Genomic DNA, 22630 nt, shown 5'->3' with positions numbered 1-22630 from the left:
CATGCCTACACCAACATGGGGAGGGGGAGACAGAAGGACCAGAAGTTAAAGACCACCTTGGTTACATAAGTTCAAAGCAAGCCTGGGCTCTACAAGACCCTATTTTAATTTTTTGTTTATTTTTCCAGACAGGGTCTCTCTGTGTAACAGCCCTGGCCATCCTGGAACTTTTCTTTGTAGACCAGGCTGGCCTGGAACTTGCCTGCCTCTACCTCCTGAGTGCTGGGATCTAATTTTTTTTTTTTTTTTTAAAGGTATTTTAAGGTCATCCTCAGCTATATAGTGAATTGGAGACCAGCCCTGGCTATATGAGACCATCTTAAACAAAACAAGACATGTTTAGTGTTTCTTCAATGCTGAGTAGTTTTGTTTTTATGTTATGTCCCAAAACATGATTTTTTTTTTTTTTTTTTTTTTTTTTTTTTTTAAGATAGAGCTTCATTCTAACTAGCCTGGAGCTAGACCAGCTGCCTTCGAACTTGTGGTAATACTCCTGCCTCTGCATCTTAAGTACTGGGATTACAAGTAATGTACCAGTACTCCCAGTGAGATTCTGATTTTACTGTCTAGGTGAAACCTAGACAGAACCATTTTTTTAAAGCTCTTGAAGTGATCCTGACATTGGACTAAGATTGAGAACCACTGTGACATTATGTGTATTAGTGGACAAACTTAGCTTGTAGTTTTCTTTTTTTTTTTTTTTTTTAATTTACCAACGTTTGACTGAAATCCCAAATATTGAGTTCAGAAAAATTTTTAAATTGGTTATGCACCAGAAAGTCTCAGGTGGAGTGAATAAGCATTTTATATGACTTTTAAGCAAACTAATTCAAACATATAACTAGTTAAAATTGACTCTGGTAGAGCTGGAGAAATGGTTCAGTGGTTAATAGCACTGGCTACTCTTCAATGGACCTGAGTTCAATTCCCAGTATGCACATGACTGCTCACAACAATCTGTAATTACAGCTCCTGGGGGTCTGACGCCCTCATCTGCTCTCCTTGGGCACTTCCCACATGTCTGGACAGACATACATGCAGGCAAAATAGCAATACACACTTTCAAAGAACAAAAAAACCTGAAGCTATGTACTGTTTATAAAAACTCACTGTCATGACTTGTGTCTTCCTAAACTATCAGACAAATCCTGTTTTTGAAAATGAGGTTTTTATTCAGACTACAAGCTTAGTTTCTGTCTCAAATTATTTATTATATATCATAGTTGCACAACTTGAGGCTGGTTAAATACAATTGGTTTTCAAAATCTGAATATTTCGTAGATTACTACATGCAAGTGACCATGAAAATATTTGGCATTTTGAAAATTTGAAATTCTAACAGGCACTTACATGAAGGGAAACATGGCCATCCTTAGAAATCCACATTTACAACAGCTGCTCCAGGATGTGGTATGTGGAACCTTTAGCCAGGTTTGGTTGCTGGCCATTTTATTAAAATGCCATCATAGTGACATAGGTTTAAAGAAATGGACTCAGGCTGTTCAGCTCCCTCAGAAAGTAGAGTTACTGACAAAACTTGCTCTGAAGTGTGTCAAGGAGTACTGGTACAAAAAAAAAAAAAAGAACCATGAGTGAACATAGTTCCCACACACAGCAGGCTCTGCCTTGCCCCCATGTTCCACATTAGTGTATGTGCACTCGATGACTACGGCCGCCTTCTTCAGAGACACTGAACAAATGACTTGAATTTAGTGTTTTGTTTTTGTTTTTAAATAGACTAAGTAACATTTAAATGAGTTTGAACTAGCCAATGTTCTAGTTTCCAAGAAATTGTCCAGATTTGGATCCCTGGTCCTCTTGAGCCCTCTCATCTCCAAATGAATATCTGCATACACATGGCAAAGAGTCCTTAAAATATATATGCATGTTCCAAAGAATTTATAGAAAAATGATACAGATTTTATAAGGCATTCTAAAATGCCAAGGTGTCAACTCACACTGCAGAACCTGCACGGTGATACAGACAGTAATAGCAAAAAGGTTAACATGGGGGAAGAGGGCCATAGTGACTGTGCCATGTAATCCCTTGGTTAGATATTTTAATGTACCTCAGAAGACCCCAAAGATTAAAATTCAGGAGGCCATGAAATGGTAGATCCAGAAGCACCTACCATGCAACACCAGGTTGGTTTCTGATACACATGTAAAAACAATTCTCAAAACACCGAGGAGCCGTGCCTTAAAACTTTGTAGGACATAAGGGTTACTCAGGTTTTCTCATTTTACTTGAACAAAAAAATATTTAATTTTTTTGCACATAGAGAATAAGAGGTAATCATTAGCATGAAAAAGAGAGAAAAGGATCTTCAACATTATGCATAAGGAAATAATTACAAATACCAGCCTGCTCACATGGAAACCCTTAATGTTTATGCTGATGCATCTGAGTGCTTATCAGTGTGCAGTAAAAAAGAAAACAAAAAAGGCAGCTTAAGAATTCTCCAGTGTTTCCAAGAAAGCACTTTTTAAAATGTATGTACACAAAGAACCTTTAATCATACTGTAGGATAAACGCAGCACTTGAGGATAAGGAAGACTAGCAGACAGAGCTGGACTCTCCCCAGGCTCTGACAAGTCTTAAGCTCGCTGAGCTTCACCTCTTGGCTACAGTTCTTGATCTTGCTGCTTTGTCCTGTTCGGCTTACATCTCGGGCTGTTCTGCAGATGCCTGTGATTCCGGAGATTCAAATCGCTGGTGAAAGTTCGTCCTCTGTTTTCTCAGTTTTTCAGGTGCTTTTCTCCACAGGATGATCTCCTAGGGGCAAATACAAGACAGCTGTAGTGGACTTCTCTGTTATGTCTTAGATTTTCACCATGAAAATTCTGGCTGCAACACTGTCAAACAATCTCAATTCCTCCCTACCAAAGCCTGCAGCCATCCTGACTGACCCCTTTCCCTCTCTTCCCGTTCCCCCAACCTGCACTGATGTTCAGCACCACCGCAAGTCTACCCTAGCACAAAGTCCTGGTTATTACTGCTTTAGAGAACTCCAAATATGCTGTGGCTCCATTGTTTCCACCCAAGATCAAACTCTTGTCACGGCCTGAGAACCCTGAACCTTCTTTCTGGGAAACAGCTTTGCTCTAATTCACTCTTCATATCACTGCCACATTATCTTTATTTGTACGTTTCACGAGTGTGTATGCATTATCTTTATTTGTACATTTCATGAGTGTGTGTGTGCTCTTATGTGCTACTGCATACATGGACAGGCTAAAGGATTTTCCGGAATCCATTATCTCCTCTCATCTTATGGGTTCTGGGAGATGACCTCAGGTCTTCTGGCTTGGCAGCAAGCATCTTTACTCTGTGAACTATTCACTGAACCCCACATTGTCTATTTTTTTTTTAGAATATTGTGTGAATTGGTGTTTTGCCTGCAACTTTGCCTGTGTGAGGGTGTCAGATCCCCTGGAACTGAAATAACAGTTGTGAGCTGCCATGTGGGTGCTGGGAGTTGAAGCAGGATCCTCTGGAAGAGTAGTCAGTGCACATTATCTATTTTATAAACATTGCTTGTATGCTCTTTGATAGTTCCTAGTATCTCCATACCTTATGCTAATTTACTACCTCCTTCCCTCCCTAAATGCCTCTCCCAAACTGAGTTATTCTCTGCTGTGATGCATGCTAAATAAACTTACCATACCTCTTCCCAGCACCGCCTTCCAATCCCCATGGTGCTGTCTATATAAATGGCATCCTAACCAGTCAATCCTGAAATCTCTCCTCTTCTAAATTCCTGTTTCAAGTCATAATGAGCTGGGCTTTTAGTGTGTTTGTTTAGATTTAATTTTTTGTGTGTGAGTGTTTGCCCTGTATGTGCATTGTACCATGTGCATACTTGGTGCCTAGGAAAGCCGTATGAGCCACAATCTGGGTGCTAGGAACCAAATCTGGGTTCTTTAAAAGAGCAACAGGTACTCTTAACTGAGCAAATGGAGTCATTTCTCCGGCCTTTTATTTAGTTCTTATGAGACAAATTCTTGCCATTTAGCCCAAGCTAGTCACAAATTCTGTGATCCTCTTGCCTCAGCCTCCAAGTTCTAGGATTGCAGGCATGGGCCACCATGCCCAGCTAGCACAGAATAATTTCTAACTTTCCTATGGAACTCTTATTATCTCACTTCACATTGTAGAAGACCATTCTAATTACAGCCTTATTCAAGATGCCTCAAAAGCTATTTAACTCTCCAATGATTAAGTTTTATGTTACACTTAAAAAGTATCAGAACTGGGTATTCTAAAAGACATAACAACTAATTATTAAAAATAAAATGATGGCTAGGTGCTGGTGGCACACACCTGTAATTCCAGCACTCAGGAGGCAGAGACAGGTGGATCTCTATGAGTTGGAGACCAGCCTGATCTACAAGAGCTAGTTCCTGGACAGCCTCCAAAGCCATAGAAACCCTGTCTTGAAAAACAACAAGGAAAGGAAAGGGAAGGGAAGGGAAGGGAAGGGAAGGGAAGGGAAGGGAAGGGAAGGGAAGGGAAGGGAAGAGAAGGGAAGGGAAGAGAAGGGAAGAGAAGGGAAGGGAACCTCAAAATTGTAGTGGAATATTCACTTTGTCTCCTTCTGTGGCACTGTCCACGCCCATTGGGGGGTGGAGCCAGGGGCGGAAGTGACCTGTGGAACTAGGTCTGAGGAGGAGCTGGGGAATGCTTTCTTGCTGGTGGGACAGGGAGAGGAGAGCATCCGGTGGAACTTGCTGGTGTTTATCTGTCTAGGTTGTAAGTTATTTCTCCCTGAATAAACATCTATTTGGCCTATTTGTTTATCCTGATCCTTATTAAGCCACAATACAAAATCTATCAACTACAGATATTAGAATAATAGACAGCTCATCTCTAGCCATGTGAGATGGCTGGAAAGAGCTCTCTTTGGTTTTTCGAGACAGGATTTCTCTGTGTAGCCCTAGGTGTCCTTGAACTGCTCTGCTGGAAGGATCTCTTTTTACACCTACTTTTATATTAAACACTCAGTATTGCCCCTGATACTCAGAACCCCACTTGCTCAGCACTGTAAGCTTCAGAGAAGGAAATGCTTTCCAGGTGTTGTCAGATCTGCTCCAGAACAGAAGCCCTACCTGCTGCTTGAAATACCTTCTGTCTTCCTCATCAACAAGCACGAGGTTCAAAAAGTACCTTACTGAAAACTTCTTGTTCACATCTCTCATTGTGGGGGTTGGATCATACCCTGCTAAGAACAGTCTTATCGGAATAGACTCTCCTGAAAGAAAAGCAATTTCCATTTAATTCTTAAATAATTAAATATAATCACATAAAACTTAAGACTGAGAAGTCAAATGGACTCCAGTGCTTTGGTTCTACCCAAGATATAGCACCTGAAAAAGCCATGTCTAGTCTGTCACCACTCTGGCATCTGGGAACAAATGAGACTCCTTGTGCGGCAGTCACCACCAGATGCCAGCAGCAGACAGCACAGAATTTCTCAAGACAATGTCAAGTGTGTCTCAATGAGCCCACTCTAATTGAGAACCACTGCCCCCAAACAACCTGGGTCAGGCCAGCAATCCTTGGATTGTGGGATTTATCTATTGTTTCAAGTTTCTCATCTGTGAAATGGGCAGGAATAATGATTTTGTAGGCAAACTGTAAGGGAAGTTAAGATACATGAAGAGATTAGAACAGCCATTAAGTGTAATATAGAAGTATCTGCATTTCTGCTTTGAATTTTACGGTAATTTCATCAATGTATATAATGTCTATAAATACATACTAATTCATCTAAAGCTCAATTGGTTAAGGTGCTTACCGAGCGAGCCTAAGGGTTGAGCTCAATTGCCAGCACCCATGTAAAAAGCCAGGCCTGCTGAAATGTACTTTTAATCCCAACATTGGGAAATCAGAGGCAGGTAGATCCCAGAGCCCTGTAACTTGCAGCAAGCCCCAGATCCCTGAGAGAACCTGTCTCAAAAACAAAGATGGGCAGTACTCTTTAGGGATGACATCCATGGCTGACTCTGGCTTCCACATACACACTCATACACATGTACGTACACATAATGAGCATACACAAAAAGAATGACATGCCTTCATTGAAAAATATTATAGACTGGAGAGAGCTCAGTGGTAGAACATTTGCCTAGCATTTCATAACCTTAGGTTCAATATGCAATACCAGGAAGAAAAATGTTATTAAGATTTTCATATTTTCTATTTTCTCTGTTCTCCCTTTGTCCTTCTTTTTCTCTCTCTTGGCCCCTTTTTGAGATAGAGACTAAATAGCGAAGACTAGCCTTGAACTCTCAGTCTTCCCGCACCTGCCTTCCAAATGTGTGGGTTAACATTCATGGAAACACCATGCCCAGCCATACATACCTAGTATTATTTAAGTATTTTAATTAGCATACATATTATGAATTATGGGTTCCATTTTGACACTTTCATGTATATAATGTGTTTTTATCATTATCATGTTTACTCTTCAGTACCTCTCTTGTAGCGCCCCAACCCCTGACCTGATATACTTCCTCTTCCCAGACAGTCACCACTCTATTTTCATCGTGTGTGTGTGTGTGTGTGTGTGTGTGTGTGTGCGCGCGCGCGCGCACGCGTGTAAGAGAGAAAGAATACATCAATGAAATTCAATTAGGGTTACTTACAGCATTATTTACACAAGGGTAGACATCTTACTAGTGACTACACCAGTGAAGAAAATTTCTCCCCCTCCTCCAGCAGCCATTACCTGCCTACAGGTCCTGATTAAAGAGCATGGCCTCATGAGCCCCTCCCCAATAGCATCTTTGCCCAATGAGCCACCTTGTCTGGCCCCCATTATTTAACTTTTGTGTTGTAGGGTTTTTGCAGGCAGTCTCACACTGTTGCCTAAGCTGGCTTTGAATTCACAGGTTGCATCCTGCTCTAGCAACCCGAGGGCTAGGATTTCATTTACACAAAATCTATATTCTACTTAAAAATTTGAGGTTCTGGAATTTTACAAACTATTTTGCATTGAGCAAAATGGGCCTGGGAGTCTGAAAGACCTGGGTCAAATACCTACTACTACAGCTGTAGTAAATGTTTTACATTCTTTACACTTTATTTTCATCTGAAAAATAAGATATAAAGAGTTCAAAGAATAGTAAGGAACTTAATGACACCTAAAACTACAGTGTCTTATTCACAATTGGCCCTCAACAAACATTAGCTCCTTTTTGAGTAATTCCTACAGAGAAACCCTATCTTGAAAAACCACCAAAAAACAAAAACAAAAAGAAGGAAGGAAGGGAAAGACTTTCTGTCTTTCTGGCAGGCCAATCTTAAAATCAATTTTTGTAATTAAGATGCTCTCTTCCCAGATATATGTGGGTTTGTATCAAGCCAACAAAAAACCAACCAGAATCCTGGTTTCATTGACCTACATACTAAAGATTATCAGGTAATGTAAACAGGCCATGGTGGTGCATGCCTATAACCCTGGCACTCTGGAGGTGGAAGCAGAGTGATCATAACTTCAAAATCATCCTTGGCTTCAGAGTAATTTTGACCAGCTTGACCTTGTCTAATACAAAAACAAATGACAGTAAAATTCAATTACATCCTGGGCAACTTATTAACAAAATGGCCAGTCAGGGAGATGGCTTCACAGGGAAAAGCACTCGCTGTGTAGCCTGACAATGTGAACTCCATTCTGGAACCCACGGTGAAAGGAGAAAAATCAACCAAATCCTGAAAGTTGTCCTCTGACCTCCACATGTAGCCAGGGCACAATTGTCTGCACTGAAACACATATAATAATAATAAAATAAAAAATTTTAAGTTAAAAGATGGCTGGATATATAGAGGTAGATAGTTATAGATGTAGATATAGATAGATATAGGATATAGAAATGATATAGATATAGATACAGATATATAGCCCAGTAGTACAGAGCTTGTTTAGCATGCATGAGGGTCTTGGGTTTAACTTCTAACACTGAAAGAAAAAAATCATTCTAAGTTTTTTGTTTTTTAACTTTTTCATGCCTTTTTTCCCCCCTTCCCTTTGAGACAGAATTCCTATGTAGTCCTGACTATCTTGGAACTCTAGATAGACCAGACTGGCCTCAAACTCACAAGGATCCATCTGCTGCTGTCTCCTGAGTTCTGTGAATAAAGGTGTATGCTACTATGCTCAGCCATTATACATTTTAAGAGTTCATACTTTCACACTGAATAAAGAGTAAAGTTCAACTCTCATGAACACTGCCATCTACACATACAAAAGAAATAACTGAAAGGTTTCAAGAAGTCTGAGTAAAGGCACTTGCTACCAAGCCTGAAGACATAGTGGAAGCAGAGAACCAAGTCCTACAAGTTGTCCTATGACATCAACATGCATACAACTGCAAACACACAATCTTCCCACACACACAAATAAATAATGTAGGGAAAGATTTTTAGGGGCTGGAGAGATGGATCAGCAGTTTAAGAGCACTGACTGCTCTTCCAAAGGACCAGGTTTGATTCCCAGCACCCACACAGCAGCTCACAACTGTCTGTAACTCCAGCTCCAGGGGTTCTGATGCCCTCTTCTGGCCTCCACAAATACCAGGTGTGCATTCATACATGCAGGAAAAACATACATACTCATAAAAAATAAAATTATTTTAAAAATTATTTTGAAGTAAATGATTCCAGGTGCAATGGTACACACCTATAACCCCAGCACTTGGAACACAAAGGCAAAAGGATCATCAACAGTCTGTTAAGGCCATCCTGGCCTACAGAGAAAGTTGGATCAGCCAAGGATGTACAGTAAGGCTTCTACCAAATAGAAAAGAATAGAAGAATGAAACTGATTTACCTTTTACTGGTGCACCATCCATTATTTCATATTTAGCAATTGTTTCTGTTTCTGTTGTGGTGCTGGGTCCTAATACAACAGAAGAAATGACATTGATTTGAATATTCCCAAAAGCAGAATCTCTGTCCTGTGTCCTGCAGCTAATTGCTGCAGTGTTACCTTATGCTCTGCTGGTCATTCTTTTCCAAGTTTTTTTTTTTTTTTTTTTTAAGTTTTTTCTACTCTTAAACTGCATGCTTCAGTCTCCCCAAGGGTACATACATGCAGTTCAGCTCAGTCTGCCTCACATTGTGCCTGCCATCCTTTCTACTATATGCTAAAAGACAAGGTAGTAACACACATAACTTACCATTATATCCAGGTTCTCTCTGAAATTTTCAAACTATCTTTCCAAAGAGTTAATTTTACAGAGAAAACATCAAGTGAACACTTAAATGGCATGCATACAAACTTTGGGATTAACTCATATATCTAAAAAAATGAAGTCAATGTTTTTTGGTTTTTCGAGACAGGTTTTCTCTGTATTGTTTTGGAGACTGTCCTGGAACTAGGTCTGTAGACCAGGCTGGACTCAAAGTCACAAAGATCCACCTGCCTCTGCCTCCCAGGTGCTGGGATTAAAGGCGTTTGCCACTTACACCAGGCAGGAAGGCAATTGTTAAGTGTTAAAAAAAAAAAAAAAAAAAAAAAAAAGACTAACTTAAGAGTTCAGCAGTAGAGCATTTGCTGTGCATGGTTTTTGTTTGTTTTCTAAGACACAGTCTGGCTACATAACTCAGCCTACTTTCTTTTTCAGCTTCCCTGTACTCTTACACTTGGAAACTGAGTCAAGAAAAGTTATAGGCCAGCAACATCTTGTCTTTGAAAGAAAAAAACAAAAATCAAAAAAACATGTTTATAAGTACCCATTACAAAATTACTTTAATAATCCAGCTGGTCTCAATACCTGGGGTTCAAGTGAGGTCTGGCCTCAAGTCTACAGGGGCTTGTCACTATATTCGGCTCAAGAACTGTTTTTTTTAAAAACACCGAATTACAGCAAAATACTAAACAGAAAAATTAATATCCAATGTGAATTCCAAATTTGTGTTAACATTCAAAGAGTTCTAAATTTTCAATACAGAATTTCAATTTTTTTTTTTTTTTTGAGATAGGGTTTTTCTGTATTGTTTTGGAGCCTGTCCTGGAACTATCTCTGTAGACCAGGCTGGTCTCAAACCTGCCTGTCTCTACCTCCCGAGTGCTGGGATCAAAGGTGTGCACCTCCAACGCCTGGCAGGAATTTCAATTTTAATTAAAAAATTTTCTTCAACTTACCAATTCCTGTGATCTCTTTCTTGATCAGTTGTAATTCCATGTGTTGTATTTTTATTCTTACTAATAAGAAGTAAATTTTTCCAACAATCACATCCTTTAAATGATACCTATTTGGAAAGAATATGTGTTACATACTTTAGTTTCAAAAAAAAAAAATAAAATACAAGTTTAAAAAGATAATAGATTGCCTCAAGGAAAATAACTATATCAAAATACCATTGAGACTATTCATATTCTTTAATGTCCTTTCTCAAACAGTATTAATCAGTTTATTGTGCATATATGAAATCAAACGTTTACTTGATGGTCAAATATATCTGAAGGTCTTATTAGCCCAATTAAATGTCTTTCTTTAAAAGTTGGTTTTCATAGCCACGCAGTGGTGGCACACACCTTTAATCCCAGCACTTGGGAGCAGAAGCAAGAAGATCTCTGGGAGTTCGAGGCCAGCCTGGTCTACAGAGTGAGTTCCAGGACAGCCAGAGCTGCTACACAGAGAAACTCTGTCTCAAAATCCCTGCCCCCAAAAACTTAGTTTTCAGAGCACTCAAGCACTTAACTCAACAGAAAGTTAAGATCTAATGCCTGATGTTTACTTAACAATATATTAATATTTGTAACACTAAAGTCCTTACCCAGACTCAGTAGTATTAGTGTGATAAGGACTGAAGAAGCAGCTAATCCATCATCTAGCCAAAGAGATCCACGGTCTACACTCAGGGGTTAAGTTTGCTGCATTGTATTTAATAAACATGCCATGAAATCATGAAGTAATAAAATTGAGAAACCCTACAATACTCCAGAGTGTTTTTGCTCCTCCAAGAACTAGATAGCAACCTAAGAACCTGCGCACTGATTAACACAGAAACCAGAAGGACGGCTTCAGTAATAGCTTTTTAGGTTCTAAGCTGCCTAATAACTTTATGGACAGTACCACTGACATGTATGACAGTGTCAGTGTCAGGTGGATTTCTGAGTTTGAGACCAGCCTGGTCTACATAGTGTAGTGAGTTCCAGGCCAGCCAAGACTACATACATAATTAGGACCCTTTCTCAAACTACCACCACCACCAATATACAATAAATAAAAGGAGACCATTTTCTAAAAGTACAATATATAAAAGCATGCATACCACCCTTTTTACCTCTGGAAAGACATTAATTGTAGGTTAGTGGGAAAGATGACAAGTGGTTTTCCTGCTTTCATTTTTACATACTTGGAATTTTTCAACAATCTTTACTGCTCTACACTGTCTCTGTCAGGTAGTCTGGTCACAGGGATGCAAAAGTGACCACTCAGGTACTTACTTTGACTTATTATACTCAAACTCTATGTGCAGACAATCTTCAATGCCCACTTCCATTTTAATAGAGTTGTTGACATCAGGATAGGTAGCAAGCTGGTGAACAATAAGATCACACTCTTTCACCAAGTCTGTCAGCCTTCTCACAATTGTCACCTTAAGAAAATATCTACGAAGTTAATGAAAAGATGAAGTCAACCACCCAGGTTACATGTAGGTGCTTGGGTAAGCAACTGTCAACCAATTCAGCTTTCTCCTTGATGGGACTAAGTGTCAACTTACTCCATTTGTTTAGTCAGAAAGGAACTCTAATTTAGGGTGCTTTGATGCTAGGAAGTGAATTCAAGGCCCTTGCAGGCTAAGCATGTAAATCTATCTATGCTACACTTCTAGCTCTCCATTTTTTTTTCAATGCTCCCAACATGAAAAATACAAAATTCAATTTAATAAATAAATACTTTTGAAATGACCTTAGAGGACCATCATCAGCCTGTTTAAAAAGTCTCTCCATGTCACTGTTTTGGTTCTATTTTGTTTTTTCAAAGCCTCTAGTCAAGGCACCAGTATTATCTTTTGTGCTGTCAAACACAATCCCAAATTAATAATACCATATTAAACAGAAAAAGAAGGTCCTTGGACTTGCTTCATTAAGACTCAAGTATTTAATCACTCCGGTCTTGGAGGTAGCCTGGGCCTCCTGCATGGAGGCTTAAAGGAGAGAACACTAGATTGAGAATTTAGAAAATGGTATGTTGGGTCAGTGAGATGGTTCAGCAGGTACAAGCGTTTGTTGGCAAGCCTGACCTATATGATAGGAAGGGAGAGCCAACTGAAGTTGTCCTCGACTTCTGCATGTGCACACACAGTGGCATGCAGGTGCCCACACACAGAATAAAAAGACAAAACAAAGGCTGAAGAAAACTGGAATCATCCTTTGGGTTTGCCTTTAGCTTGTGTAACCCTGACCACTTAGCCTTTGGATTATCTCTTCTTACATATACACTAGGAAACTAAAGAGCTGAACTAATACTGATAATTCATACAAGGGAATTATAAAACTGAAACATCTCTCTGAATCTGTAATGTTAACAGATATAATTCTTCAAATCATTGTCAGGTGAAACACAAAGTAGGTAATAGAATATAGAATTGTAACTACAAATTTATATAAAGTAGCATGGTTTTCTAGTTTTGATTCTGCTATAATTTCTAATACACATCCATACCTCAGGCGGACATTGGCACCGATGTATGACTCATATGGCTTTTCAACTTGCATAAATTCAAAATCATAACTTCTGCTCTGAGTCAGTTCTCCAGGTAAGGCTAGTTCTTTCACTAGGTTTACAAATTCATGAGTATTACTCTTGTCATTGAACAGTTCTAAGAAATTTAAAACAGCAAAAAGACCAATTATATTTAATATCCAATTCAATAAAACCCAAGCTTCTATTGCTTAAACAATTATTTTTTTTAACAAAAGAAATCAGCTAAATATATTTTTACTTTAATAATCTAGAGCTCTGATCTCAATTTTATACCTTCATTATATCCACTTGAGCACAAATAAACTCCAGTCTGGCACAATGACAATTTCTGAGAGAAAAGCCCTCATTCCTTTCACAGAGCTGTACTTCCTATACAAAAGCTGACACATCCCAGCCTTACTTAAAAACAACTCTGTTTTGTTTTATTGGATATTACTTTGATAAAACTACAGTGCACAAAAGAAAACCAACTACCAATTAATTTCTACAATTTGCTCCTGAATACAATCTTAATCTTATCTATAATAGATACACAAATATCTACCACTCCAGCTTTGGTACTTTAAAAAATTACAATAAAAACTAGCTGGATTTTAAACCTAGCTATGGAGTCTTAGAAAGACATTCTTTCCTGACTCTTCAACACCAAAAGAAGTATATATAGTTTTGCTTTCTGCTAACTCAAAGTGTCTCCAAAGCACCCACATGGAAATGTACACATCCCATTTAAGTGAAGAGGAAATTACTTCTTTCCTCTTTACATGGAATTTTTTGTTCAGGGGGTAATCTGGCTACAGGTAGACACTAGCTCAGGAGACAAATGACATGGGTAATTAGAAAACAAAAAATAGAGACGAAGGTGGTGATTGTGAGTAAGACTGATGAAAAACGAAGGCAGATGGGAGACAATATGATTATTTTTCAAGGCTGGTAGTTTACATAACTTCTTTAATTTTAATTAAATAGTAGAGTCTAAGGACAAAGGCAGAATGAGTCCCATCATTAAATACAATTGAGAAGCATGATTTACTATCCTGGGTCCTCTTTTATTACATATAATCAGTTTCTTCTTTTCATAAAGCCAAGCTCCAATTCAATTATTTAACTGCTACATCCAACCCTCTTCAGTCATCAAAGGAAAAAAAAGAATACTATATTAAAACTCACCAATTTGACCTACAAATTCAATTCTAATTCCTTGATGCTCTAGCCTCTTTCCAGGCTGCTTAAAGGCTAGGTTTACCTGCCAAAACATGAAATTGTCAGTCATGTTAACAGTCCTTTGAGTTCGCCCACCAGATTCCTTCCAGATGAATGTAATATTTAAGTACTTGAGGCATCCATTAAAGAGGTGTGAAAGGCAGGGACCTTTCAGCACCAGGGAGGGCAAATCACAGGCAATCACCAAGGAAGCCATTACTTCCACAAAGAAAGCATCCACTTTATTAAGAAGGAATCCCTCATAGATAGAAATATAAAAAGGCTCAGAGATAAATGAAGTCTCCTCATACCCATATGTCTGGTCAGATAATCAAACAATCCTAGGACTAATATCATTTTAATGTGAAATAATCACTATTTCAAGAACTAACCTAAAAATAATGTTCAGTTATTTATAACTATGAACAATATACTTGTTATAATTTCTAGCCTTAAAAACAACATTCATTAACCCAGACACAGTGCTCCTGTCTGTAATTCAGCAGTCAGAAGGCTGAGACAGGATAACCATGAGTTCAAAGCTAGCCAGAACTACATACTGAGTCTGAGGTCAGTATAAAACCCAGCCTCAAAAAACAACTTATTCTCCTAAGTCTATAACTCATGCTAAAATGTAGAGTGGCTTAAGATACAAATTAATTTTAGGTATGATTAATCTTGCATGAACCCCTTTGTTCATATTTCAGTACTAAAAATTGAACCTAGGGCCTTGTTAATGTTAACCAAGTAGTCTTCCACTGAACTAATTCTCCAGCCCTGTCTTACTTTTGAATTGCACTATCTCAGAATTCTTAGACTGATGTACTTGCCAAGTGAAAATACTCAACTTATAAGTTTTTGTTTATTTTTTAGACAGAGTCTCTAACCCAGGCTATATAGAAAGCTTGAGACCAGCCTGGGTTAGAGGATGACTGTGAATTTATGATTCTCCTGCCTCTATTTATTTACCAAGTACTGGAATTCCAAGATGTGCCATCATGACCCACTTATGTGGTACTATAGACTGAAGCACCCAAGGCTTTGTGTATGTGAGCACTCTACCAACTGAGCTACATGTATTCTCAGCCCTTAAACTTGGAAATTTACTCTGAAGAAAAGAATGTGTATACAACCTATCAACTGTAGAACTTTCAACTTTTTCTGCATCAAGAAAATATGTCAGCCATGCAGTGGAGGCACATGCCTTTAATCCCAGCACTAGGGAGGCAGAGGCAGGCAGATCTCTGTGAGTTTGAGGCCAGCCTGGTGTACAGAGCAAGTTCTAAGAAAGCCAGGGCTACACAAAGAAACCTTGTTTCTGAGAGAGAGAAAGAAAGAGAGAGAGGGAGGGAGGGAGAATAGATTAGATTAGATGCCAAGTTGTTTCTTCCTTCCCACACTGAACTTCTGGTAGCCATTTGAACTAGATGTTTACTTCAGCTAGACGTTGGTGGCACACGCCTTTAATCCCAGCACTCAGGAGGCAGAGGCAGGAGGTTCTCTGTGAGTTCGAGACCAGCCCGGTCTACAAGATCTAGTTCCCTGTCTCAGAAAAAAGGGGGGGGGGGAAATATATATATATATGAAAGACAGTATTTAAATAAGCTTCACATTTTAGGTTCATGCCAAATATTAACACCTATCTTCAATCCCAGAATTTAAGAGGGTGAGATAAAAGAATCAAGAATTCAAGTCTATCCTGAATTACATAAAAAAAAGCTCTAAGCCATTCTAGGCTACAAATACAGACACTGTCTCAAAAGTTAAAAAAAAAAAAAAAAAAAAAAGAATTCTTTTAAAGTATGCTTAGGGGGCTGGAGAGGGTTTCAAGTAACTTACAACTAAAGTTTTTGAGAATAGAGATCAGTAATTTCCCTTAATCAAGCATCAAGTCTTTGTCTAAAGACAAATAGTAAACATGCCCTATAAAAACAGCTAGAAGTAATAAAAATTGGCTTTTATAATAATGTCACTTTGACATTAATGATATTAATTATAACTGTTTTATCTTGAAATCTAACAGGGTCTCAAATTTCTTCTATGACAGAACTAATATTTATAGAACCAATGGTTTGGACAGCAGCACTGATGACTTTGACAGGAATTGTTTTTAAGCTGGGGATAGTAATGCACACCCTTAATACCAACATTATTTGTGAAGAAAAGCAAGCAGATCTATGAGTTCAAGGCCAGCCTGGTCTACATAGCAAGTTCTAGAGCAGGCAGGGCAACATAGAGACTCTGTTAAAAATTAATAATAATAATAGCAATAGTTTTTCCAGGTAAAAAGAATGTCCTTTTAAGGCTGCTATCCTTTCATAAAGAAAGGATAATGAACTTCTTAGTTCAAAGTGAGTTTTTACTTCCTGACCATCTTTTATCAATTTATAATACAAGATATAGAACAGAACATTAAAGAAATTATGCTATAGACAAATAAGAATTTTACCATAAATCCTAAAACACTCACTTTTGACAAGAGAGTTTAAATTTTTAAAGGTATTTTCACAAGATCACCTAGACAATGCAACAGAGAAGCAATTCTCTTTTTATTAATGGTACTGGAGCAAATGGGTATTAACATTCAAAGGAATACTAAAAGACCACCTCACACCAAACAGATTTACTCAAAATGGATAAAGACCTAAGTGAGTACCACACCAAAAATTCTTAGTAAAAGACACAACTGTAATGTTAGGACCTTCACTTAGGCTGTGGTTTCTCAAAAGCACAATAAAATAAAATTAAAAAATAGGTAAACTGGACTACATCAAAATTTAAAATTTTTGTGCTACAGAGACACCATCAAGAACTGGAAGGCAGTGGGGCAGTGGTGGCGCATGCCTTTAACTCCAGCACTTGGGAGACAAGAGGCAGGTTGTCTGTGAGTTCAAGGCCAGCCTGAGGTACAAAGCAAGTTCCAAATCTGTAACAGTGAGTTAAGAGTGAAGTCTTGTTTTATCCTCTCCTCAAAATAAAAGATGCTTCCATGTGTTGTGTGAAGATTTTGGTTTGTGCTGTAATACTTGGGAACAGAGTTGCTAGTGTGGGCCAGCGCTGCTTCTCCGGGAAGGAAGGGGCTGACAGCATTTGCAGAGCAGCTGCCCACTGTTTTCTCCAGCACTGAGGGAGAACTCTCATTTCTCTTTATTCTTGACAACACTTGTGTTCCTTTTCCTTTTCTTTTACTTTTGAGACAGTCTCTTGTAGGCCAGGCTGGCCTCATCCTTTTTTGAGACAGGTCTCATATAGTCAAGGTTGACCTTGAACTATTGGTTTGTAGGTGTGCACGACCATGCCTGGCAGCTTTTTGTTATCTTTTGTTTTTGAGACAGGGTTTCTTTGTGGCTTTGGAGCTTGTCCTGGAACTAGGTCTGTAGCTTAGAATGGCCTCAAACTCACAGAGATTCGCCTGCCATCAATGCCAGGCATAAAATGGATTTCTAATACATATTGTTACATAAGGGGATCTTGAAAACTGCTCAATAATGCAGTCATTTCCTTCCCCAGAGTGAATATAGGTTATTAAGGAAAGGAAATATTATGCAATTATTTATACAAAATAGCTACAGCAGGTAAAGCAATAGGAAGCAGGTCACCAGGAAAATAGTAGTAACTAATAAAATAAGAAGTTTCTATTTGGGGGTCATGTAAAAACTTTGAAAATACAGTGTGATTAAGATTAAAAAATACACCGGGTGGTGGTGGCAATTGCCCTTAATCCCCGAACTCAGGAGGCAGAGGCAGGTGGATCTCTGTGAGTTTGAGGCCAGCCTGGTCTACAGAGTAAGTTTCGGGACAGGCTCCAAAACTACACAGAGTTTGAAAAACCAGAGGGGCGGGGGGGAGATGAAAAAACACAAGTAAATAACATTAGGCAATATGGTTAAAATGACAAATTAGGGTTGGAAAGACAATTCATTAAATAAAGGCACTTGCCACCAATATTGCTGACCTGAGTTTGAGCCCTAGAACCTAACAAGATGATAAGAACCAATTTCCACAAGTTGGCCTATGATCTCTATTCATATGCTGTGGCACGTACCCTCCCCTACTCCCTTATAAAATAAATGTTAGAAAAATATTTTAACATGAAAAGTGCCTTTAGACCCTTGTTATCTATATTTTCAATACAACATCAATAACAAAAATTGAATAGGCAAAGATTTCCTGTGATAAATCAAAGTAACAAACATATAATAATAATAATAACTATTATTATTATTATAGTAACCTTAAAATAAGTTACTAATCTGAAGACTACAGAGGACTTCAGAATAACTAGGAATAATATGTCTGGTAAGCATTGTGCCTTTAATAAAAGAGGACAAGAGATCTTTCTTGAATAGAGCTAAAATACTTTTAAACTTAAAATATGGTTTAAGAGAATGAGGCAGTACATTTGCTACCCGAGCCTTGAAAAGATAATGCTCAGTGAAAAGGCCACAGTGCAACTCCATTTATATGCAATATCCAGAATAGGCAACTCAACAGAGGAACAAAGTTGTTTGTAGAGGAGAGATTTGCAGGTAGTGGTTGGTTACTGTTCCTGTCCAGAGATAAATGCTCTGCTGGTGATGGTGAAAGCTGCACAACTCTGAAAATACAGTAAATAGTAAATTGAACTAGATTAGGGCTAATTAGAATATTTAAGAAGAATGAACAGGTACATGCCACAGATAAGCCAAGAGAACAGAACAAAGGAGCCACAATGACCTTTGCTTTGCGACAAAGGTAGCATTATAGCACAATGAGAGGAAGGATGACTTGTTCAATATATGCCCTGGGTTAATTATAGATCCAAGTGTGGGGACATATTTGACTTTTACAATACAAACAAAACCAATTCCAAATGAACTAAGAACCAGGACAGGTCGTGTAATTTTAAAACTCCAGTGAAAGATAACTGTGTCTTGGCTGTTGCTGGAAAATGGCTCTACTAGACCTGAAAAGAACAAAAAGGAAACATTAACATCTGCTAATTAGAAGAAATAAAATTGAGAACTTGGAATGTCAAGACAAGAAAATAGGGGGGGAGCCTGAGCATGGTGTTAAACACCTTTAATCCTGGAGGTATAGACAAAGGCAGAGATAGGCACATCTCTGAGTTGGAGGACAACCTGGTGGACATACTGAGTTCCAGTCCGGTAAAGGCCACATAGTGAGACCCTGTCTTAAAAATACAAATGAGCTGAGCAGTGGTGCATGCCTTTAATCCCAGCACTCAGGAGACAGAGGCACTTGGATATCTAAATTCAAGACCAGCCTGGTCTGGTCTACAGAGTTCAGGGTAGCCAAGGCTAAACATCTTTCTCAACCACCATAAACACACATACACACACACACACACACACACACACACACACAAAGAAAGAAAAACAACTCTACAACCAAACTAAAAAACAAAAAAAGAAAAGGAAAAGAAAAGAAACACCCGCTTTCCTCTTTTAGATAGGTTCTCATGTAGCCTAGACTGGCTCAAATTCAAATGCTAGAATTATAGTATACCATCATACCCAGCCATAAAAGACTCTCATAAAAAACAGAAAAAGAAGCCAGTGAGATGGCTCAGCAGGTAAAAGATCTTGTCATACAAGCTCCAGAACACATGAAGGAAAGGAAACCATGTAAAAAAAGCCAGATGTGGGAGGGAAAAGCCAGATATGGCTCATATCTGTAATCCTAGCCCTAGCACTCTGACAGCTGGATGGAAGGTGGAAATGGGGAAACCAGCCAGGCCTTCATATATGCTGGCATTGGGAAAAATAATAAGAGACCCTGCCTCTGAAACAAGGTGGAAGGGGCAAACAGAGGCCAGAAAAGTTGTCCTCTGACCTTCACATGCTCTCACATTCACACACAAAACAAAAATAAATCTTAAAATACATATAAAGCCCTACATGCCAATATAAGAGTCAATTAAGTAGCAAACTGAGCATAACTTGGAAAGTCAAGACAATCTTCAGTAGGTGAATGGGAAAAATCAGAATGCTGGTATCATATAAAAGATGTGTTTTGAGACAGCCTCACTCTGTAGCTCAGGCTTATCTGGAAATCACTATGTACGTAGCCTTGGGTAGCCTCAAACTTGAAGCAACCCACCACCCTTTTCAGCATTCCTGTTATAGTGTGTGAAATCTTTCCACTTACGATGTTTTATGCACATTTTTCTTTACCATATTCTATGTATGTATACTTTTCTTCTATTCAAGACATTTTGTATATTGATACAATTTGGGATATTTATCATGCTGCCCTTTATAGTTCTACCTCTTGCCTTGACATTTCTACTCTACCTCTATTTTAGGGATTTATATGTATGTATGTATGTGTGTGTGTGTGTGTATGTATGTATATATATATATATTTTAGGGATTTATATGTATGTATGTGTGTGTGTGTATGTATGTGTGTGTGTGTGTGTGTGTATATATATATATATTGTTTAAGTATTTGTTCCTGCTTTACTCAGGGAAGTTTTAATCAGTTTTTTAGCTAAGTTCCTGAGTATTACAGATTATCTTCACTCATGTTTCCTGTACCTATGAGATTAGTCAGATACAGATGCTTAATCTTCAATCACTTCATAGACATGCAGAACATGGCATTTAAATGTTTTAATATTAGTACTCCATTGACATGAGACACTGTTGCTCCTGACAGCACCGTGCACTTTCCCGAAAATATGTTGGACACTGTTGTTGCTCCTGCTGGAGTTCATTCTCGCCTCAGCTAATGGCCTATTGGGCAAAGAACTGTCCCCACCTTGACCACTGATTTGGACATGCAGTCCTATGTGCTTGCAGGAGACAAATATAGAAGACTGCAGGACCTTGCCAAGTCAGGGTAAGACAGCCATTCTACCTCCCTGCTTTTGTTGTGGTCTGTCAAGTTTTCTTGCCCTTAGCCAAAACTGGGTGTACCAACATCGCTGTGAGACCTAGGGTGACTGTCCAGGTGGCTTGCTGTTTCTGTCCTTGCTGCACCTTTTGGAAGTTGTCCATCCGCACTTCCTGTCTACTCTAGTTATTTTCCTTCTCAGGTCTTGATGAGGTTGAAGATTAAACTATCACAACTATTATTCTCTCTTCCTAGTTAGATATGGTACTACATTTACATTTTCCAGCTTAGGACAACTCTATTGTAAACTCCGTTATGCCTTCACACTAGGACTAGATATGTAGGTCATTTTGTTCTCGATTTTCCTTTTCTTAGAGCACACTTGTTATTCACTGTTTTGTATATAGTTTTGTATTACGCCTAAATCTTTTCTTTAGACTAAAAGGGGAATTGTAGTGAGATAGTCCTTCTGTGGCACTGACCACACCCATTGGGGTGGAGCGATGGGCGGAAGTGACCTGTGGAAGGAAGTCAGAGGGAGAGCAGGGGAAAAGCTCTCTGGCTGGCGTGACTCGGACAGGAGAGGATCGGGTTGAATTTCCTGGTGTTCATCTGTCTAGGTTGTAAGTTATTTCTCCCTGAATAAACATCTATTTGGCCTATTTGTTTATCCTGATCCTTATTTAACCGCAATACATTCCAAACACTTAAAAGTATAGACATGAACCACGGGCAGCACAAGATTATTATTTAATGTTAAAAACAAATGCTAACAAGTCACAAGAAGATACTGAGGAACATCAAATAGACATAGAAACTAATCTAAAAAGGTTTCTTTTTGTATGATTCCAACTACATGGCATTTTGGAAAAGGTAGAATCATAGTGGCTGTAGGCTATGGAAACTGGTGTGGATATAGGTGCCAGGAAGAGTGAAGCAGAGGGGAATTTTTAGGGTAATTAAGCCATTCTGCATGATACTCAAATGATAGGTACATAACAATATGTGTTTATTAAAATTCATACAACATGTAACATCAAAGGTGAACCCTAACTAAAACTGTAAACCAATCTAGCAAACTGGCTCATCAATTCTTTTATTTATTTATTTATTTATTTATTTATTTATTTATTTATTTATTTATCTATCTATCTATCTATCCTAAAGACAGGGCCTTAATGTACCCCAGGTTGGCTTGAGCTCTTATGTAACTAAAGATAAACCTGACCTCCTTACCTCAGGCCTCTACTGCCCAAGCCCTTCGATTACAGACAGAAGCATACCATTATGACTGGCTTTGGTTCATTAATTTTTAAAAATCTATCACACTAAACTGGGTATAGTGGTTCATGCATTCAACTCCAGAACTCAGGAGGCTAAGGCAGGAAGACTAAATCACTTTAGTGAAAGGTCAGCCTGGGTTACATGATCCTATGTCAACATATAATAACAGACAAATGTTATATTGTTATGTTATATATGAAGGTATGGCAAAGAAGAGGAAATATGAAGAACTGTAGTTTACCCAATTTTTCTGAAAACCTAAAACTGTTCTAAAACATAAAAGGTTAGGCAGGTATGGTAGTCCATGCCTGTAATCCCAGCATTTCAGAGGTAGAGGCAGGAGAAGGACCACAATTCTAACACAGGGAGTCTAGGCCAGCCTGGGCTACATGAGAGAAGAAGAAAAAAGGAGATGAAGGATCTATTGAGTAAAGAAAAGGCAAGAGAGATGTGAGCATTACAGAAGAATGTATCTAAAATGTATCTAACCATACACATTCAGAAAGAAAGGAGGCCCCTCCCCCATGACAAAAAAACAAGTGAAAACCAGACATAACTAAGACTGGGCTACAGAGTCAGAAAGAGC

At 38.6% G+C, this 22630-nt stretch overlaps 1 protein-coding gene across 6 annotated transcripts in view; it reads right to left on the bottom strand.

Moving 5' to 3' along the window:
- Positions 1–2494: 2494 nt before the first annotated feature.
- LOC127226091 (vacuolar protein sorting-associated protein 26A) overlaps positions 2495–22630 on the bottom strand; it is a 59088-nt gene continuing 38952 nt past the window's right edge. For all 6 annotated transcript variants that reach the window (XM_051189966.1, XM_051189941.1, XM_051189956.1 and 3 more), the window contains exons 3-9: positions 13888–13963; positions 12679–12835; positions 11457–11621; positions 10149–10255; positions 8832–8900; positions 5110–5252; positions 2495–2776 (exon numbers count right to left, since the gene is read on the bottom strand). In XM_051189966.1, the coding sequence (XP_051045923.1) occupies positions 2663–2776; positions 5110–5252; positions 8832–8900; positions 10149–10255; positions 11457–11621; positions 12679–12835; positions 13888–13963 (831 nt within the window). In that variant the 3' untranslated portion in view covers positions 2495–2662. The remainder of the gene's footprint in view (positions 2777–5109; positions 5253–8831; positions 8901–10148; positions 10256–11456; positions 11622–12678; positions 12836–13887; positions 13964–22630) is intronic.

The sequence above is a fragment of the Phodopus roborovskii genome, unplaced genomic scaffold, assembly GCF_943737965.1.
Source record: "Phodopus roborovskii unplaced genomic scaffold, PHOROB, whole genome shotgun sequence".
Lineage (NCBI taxonomy): Eukaryota > Metazoa > Chordata > Mammalia > Rodentia > Cricetidae > Phodopus > Phodopus roborovskii.
Note: the sequence above shows the minus strand (reverse complement) of the source record. Positions and strands in the feature narration are given on the sequence as shown.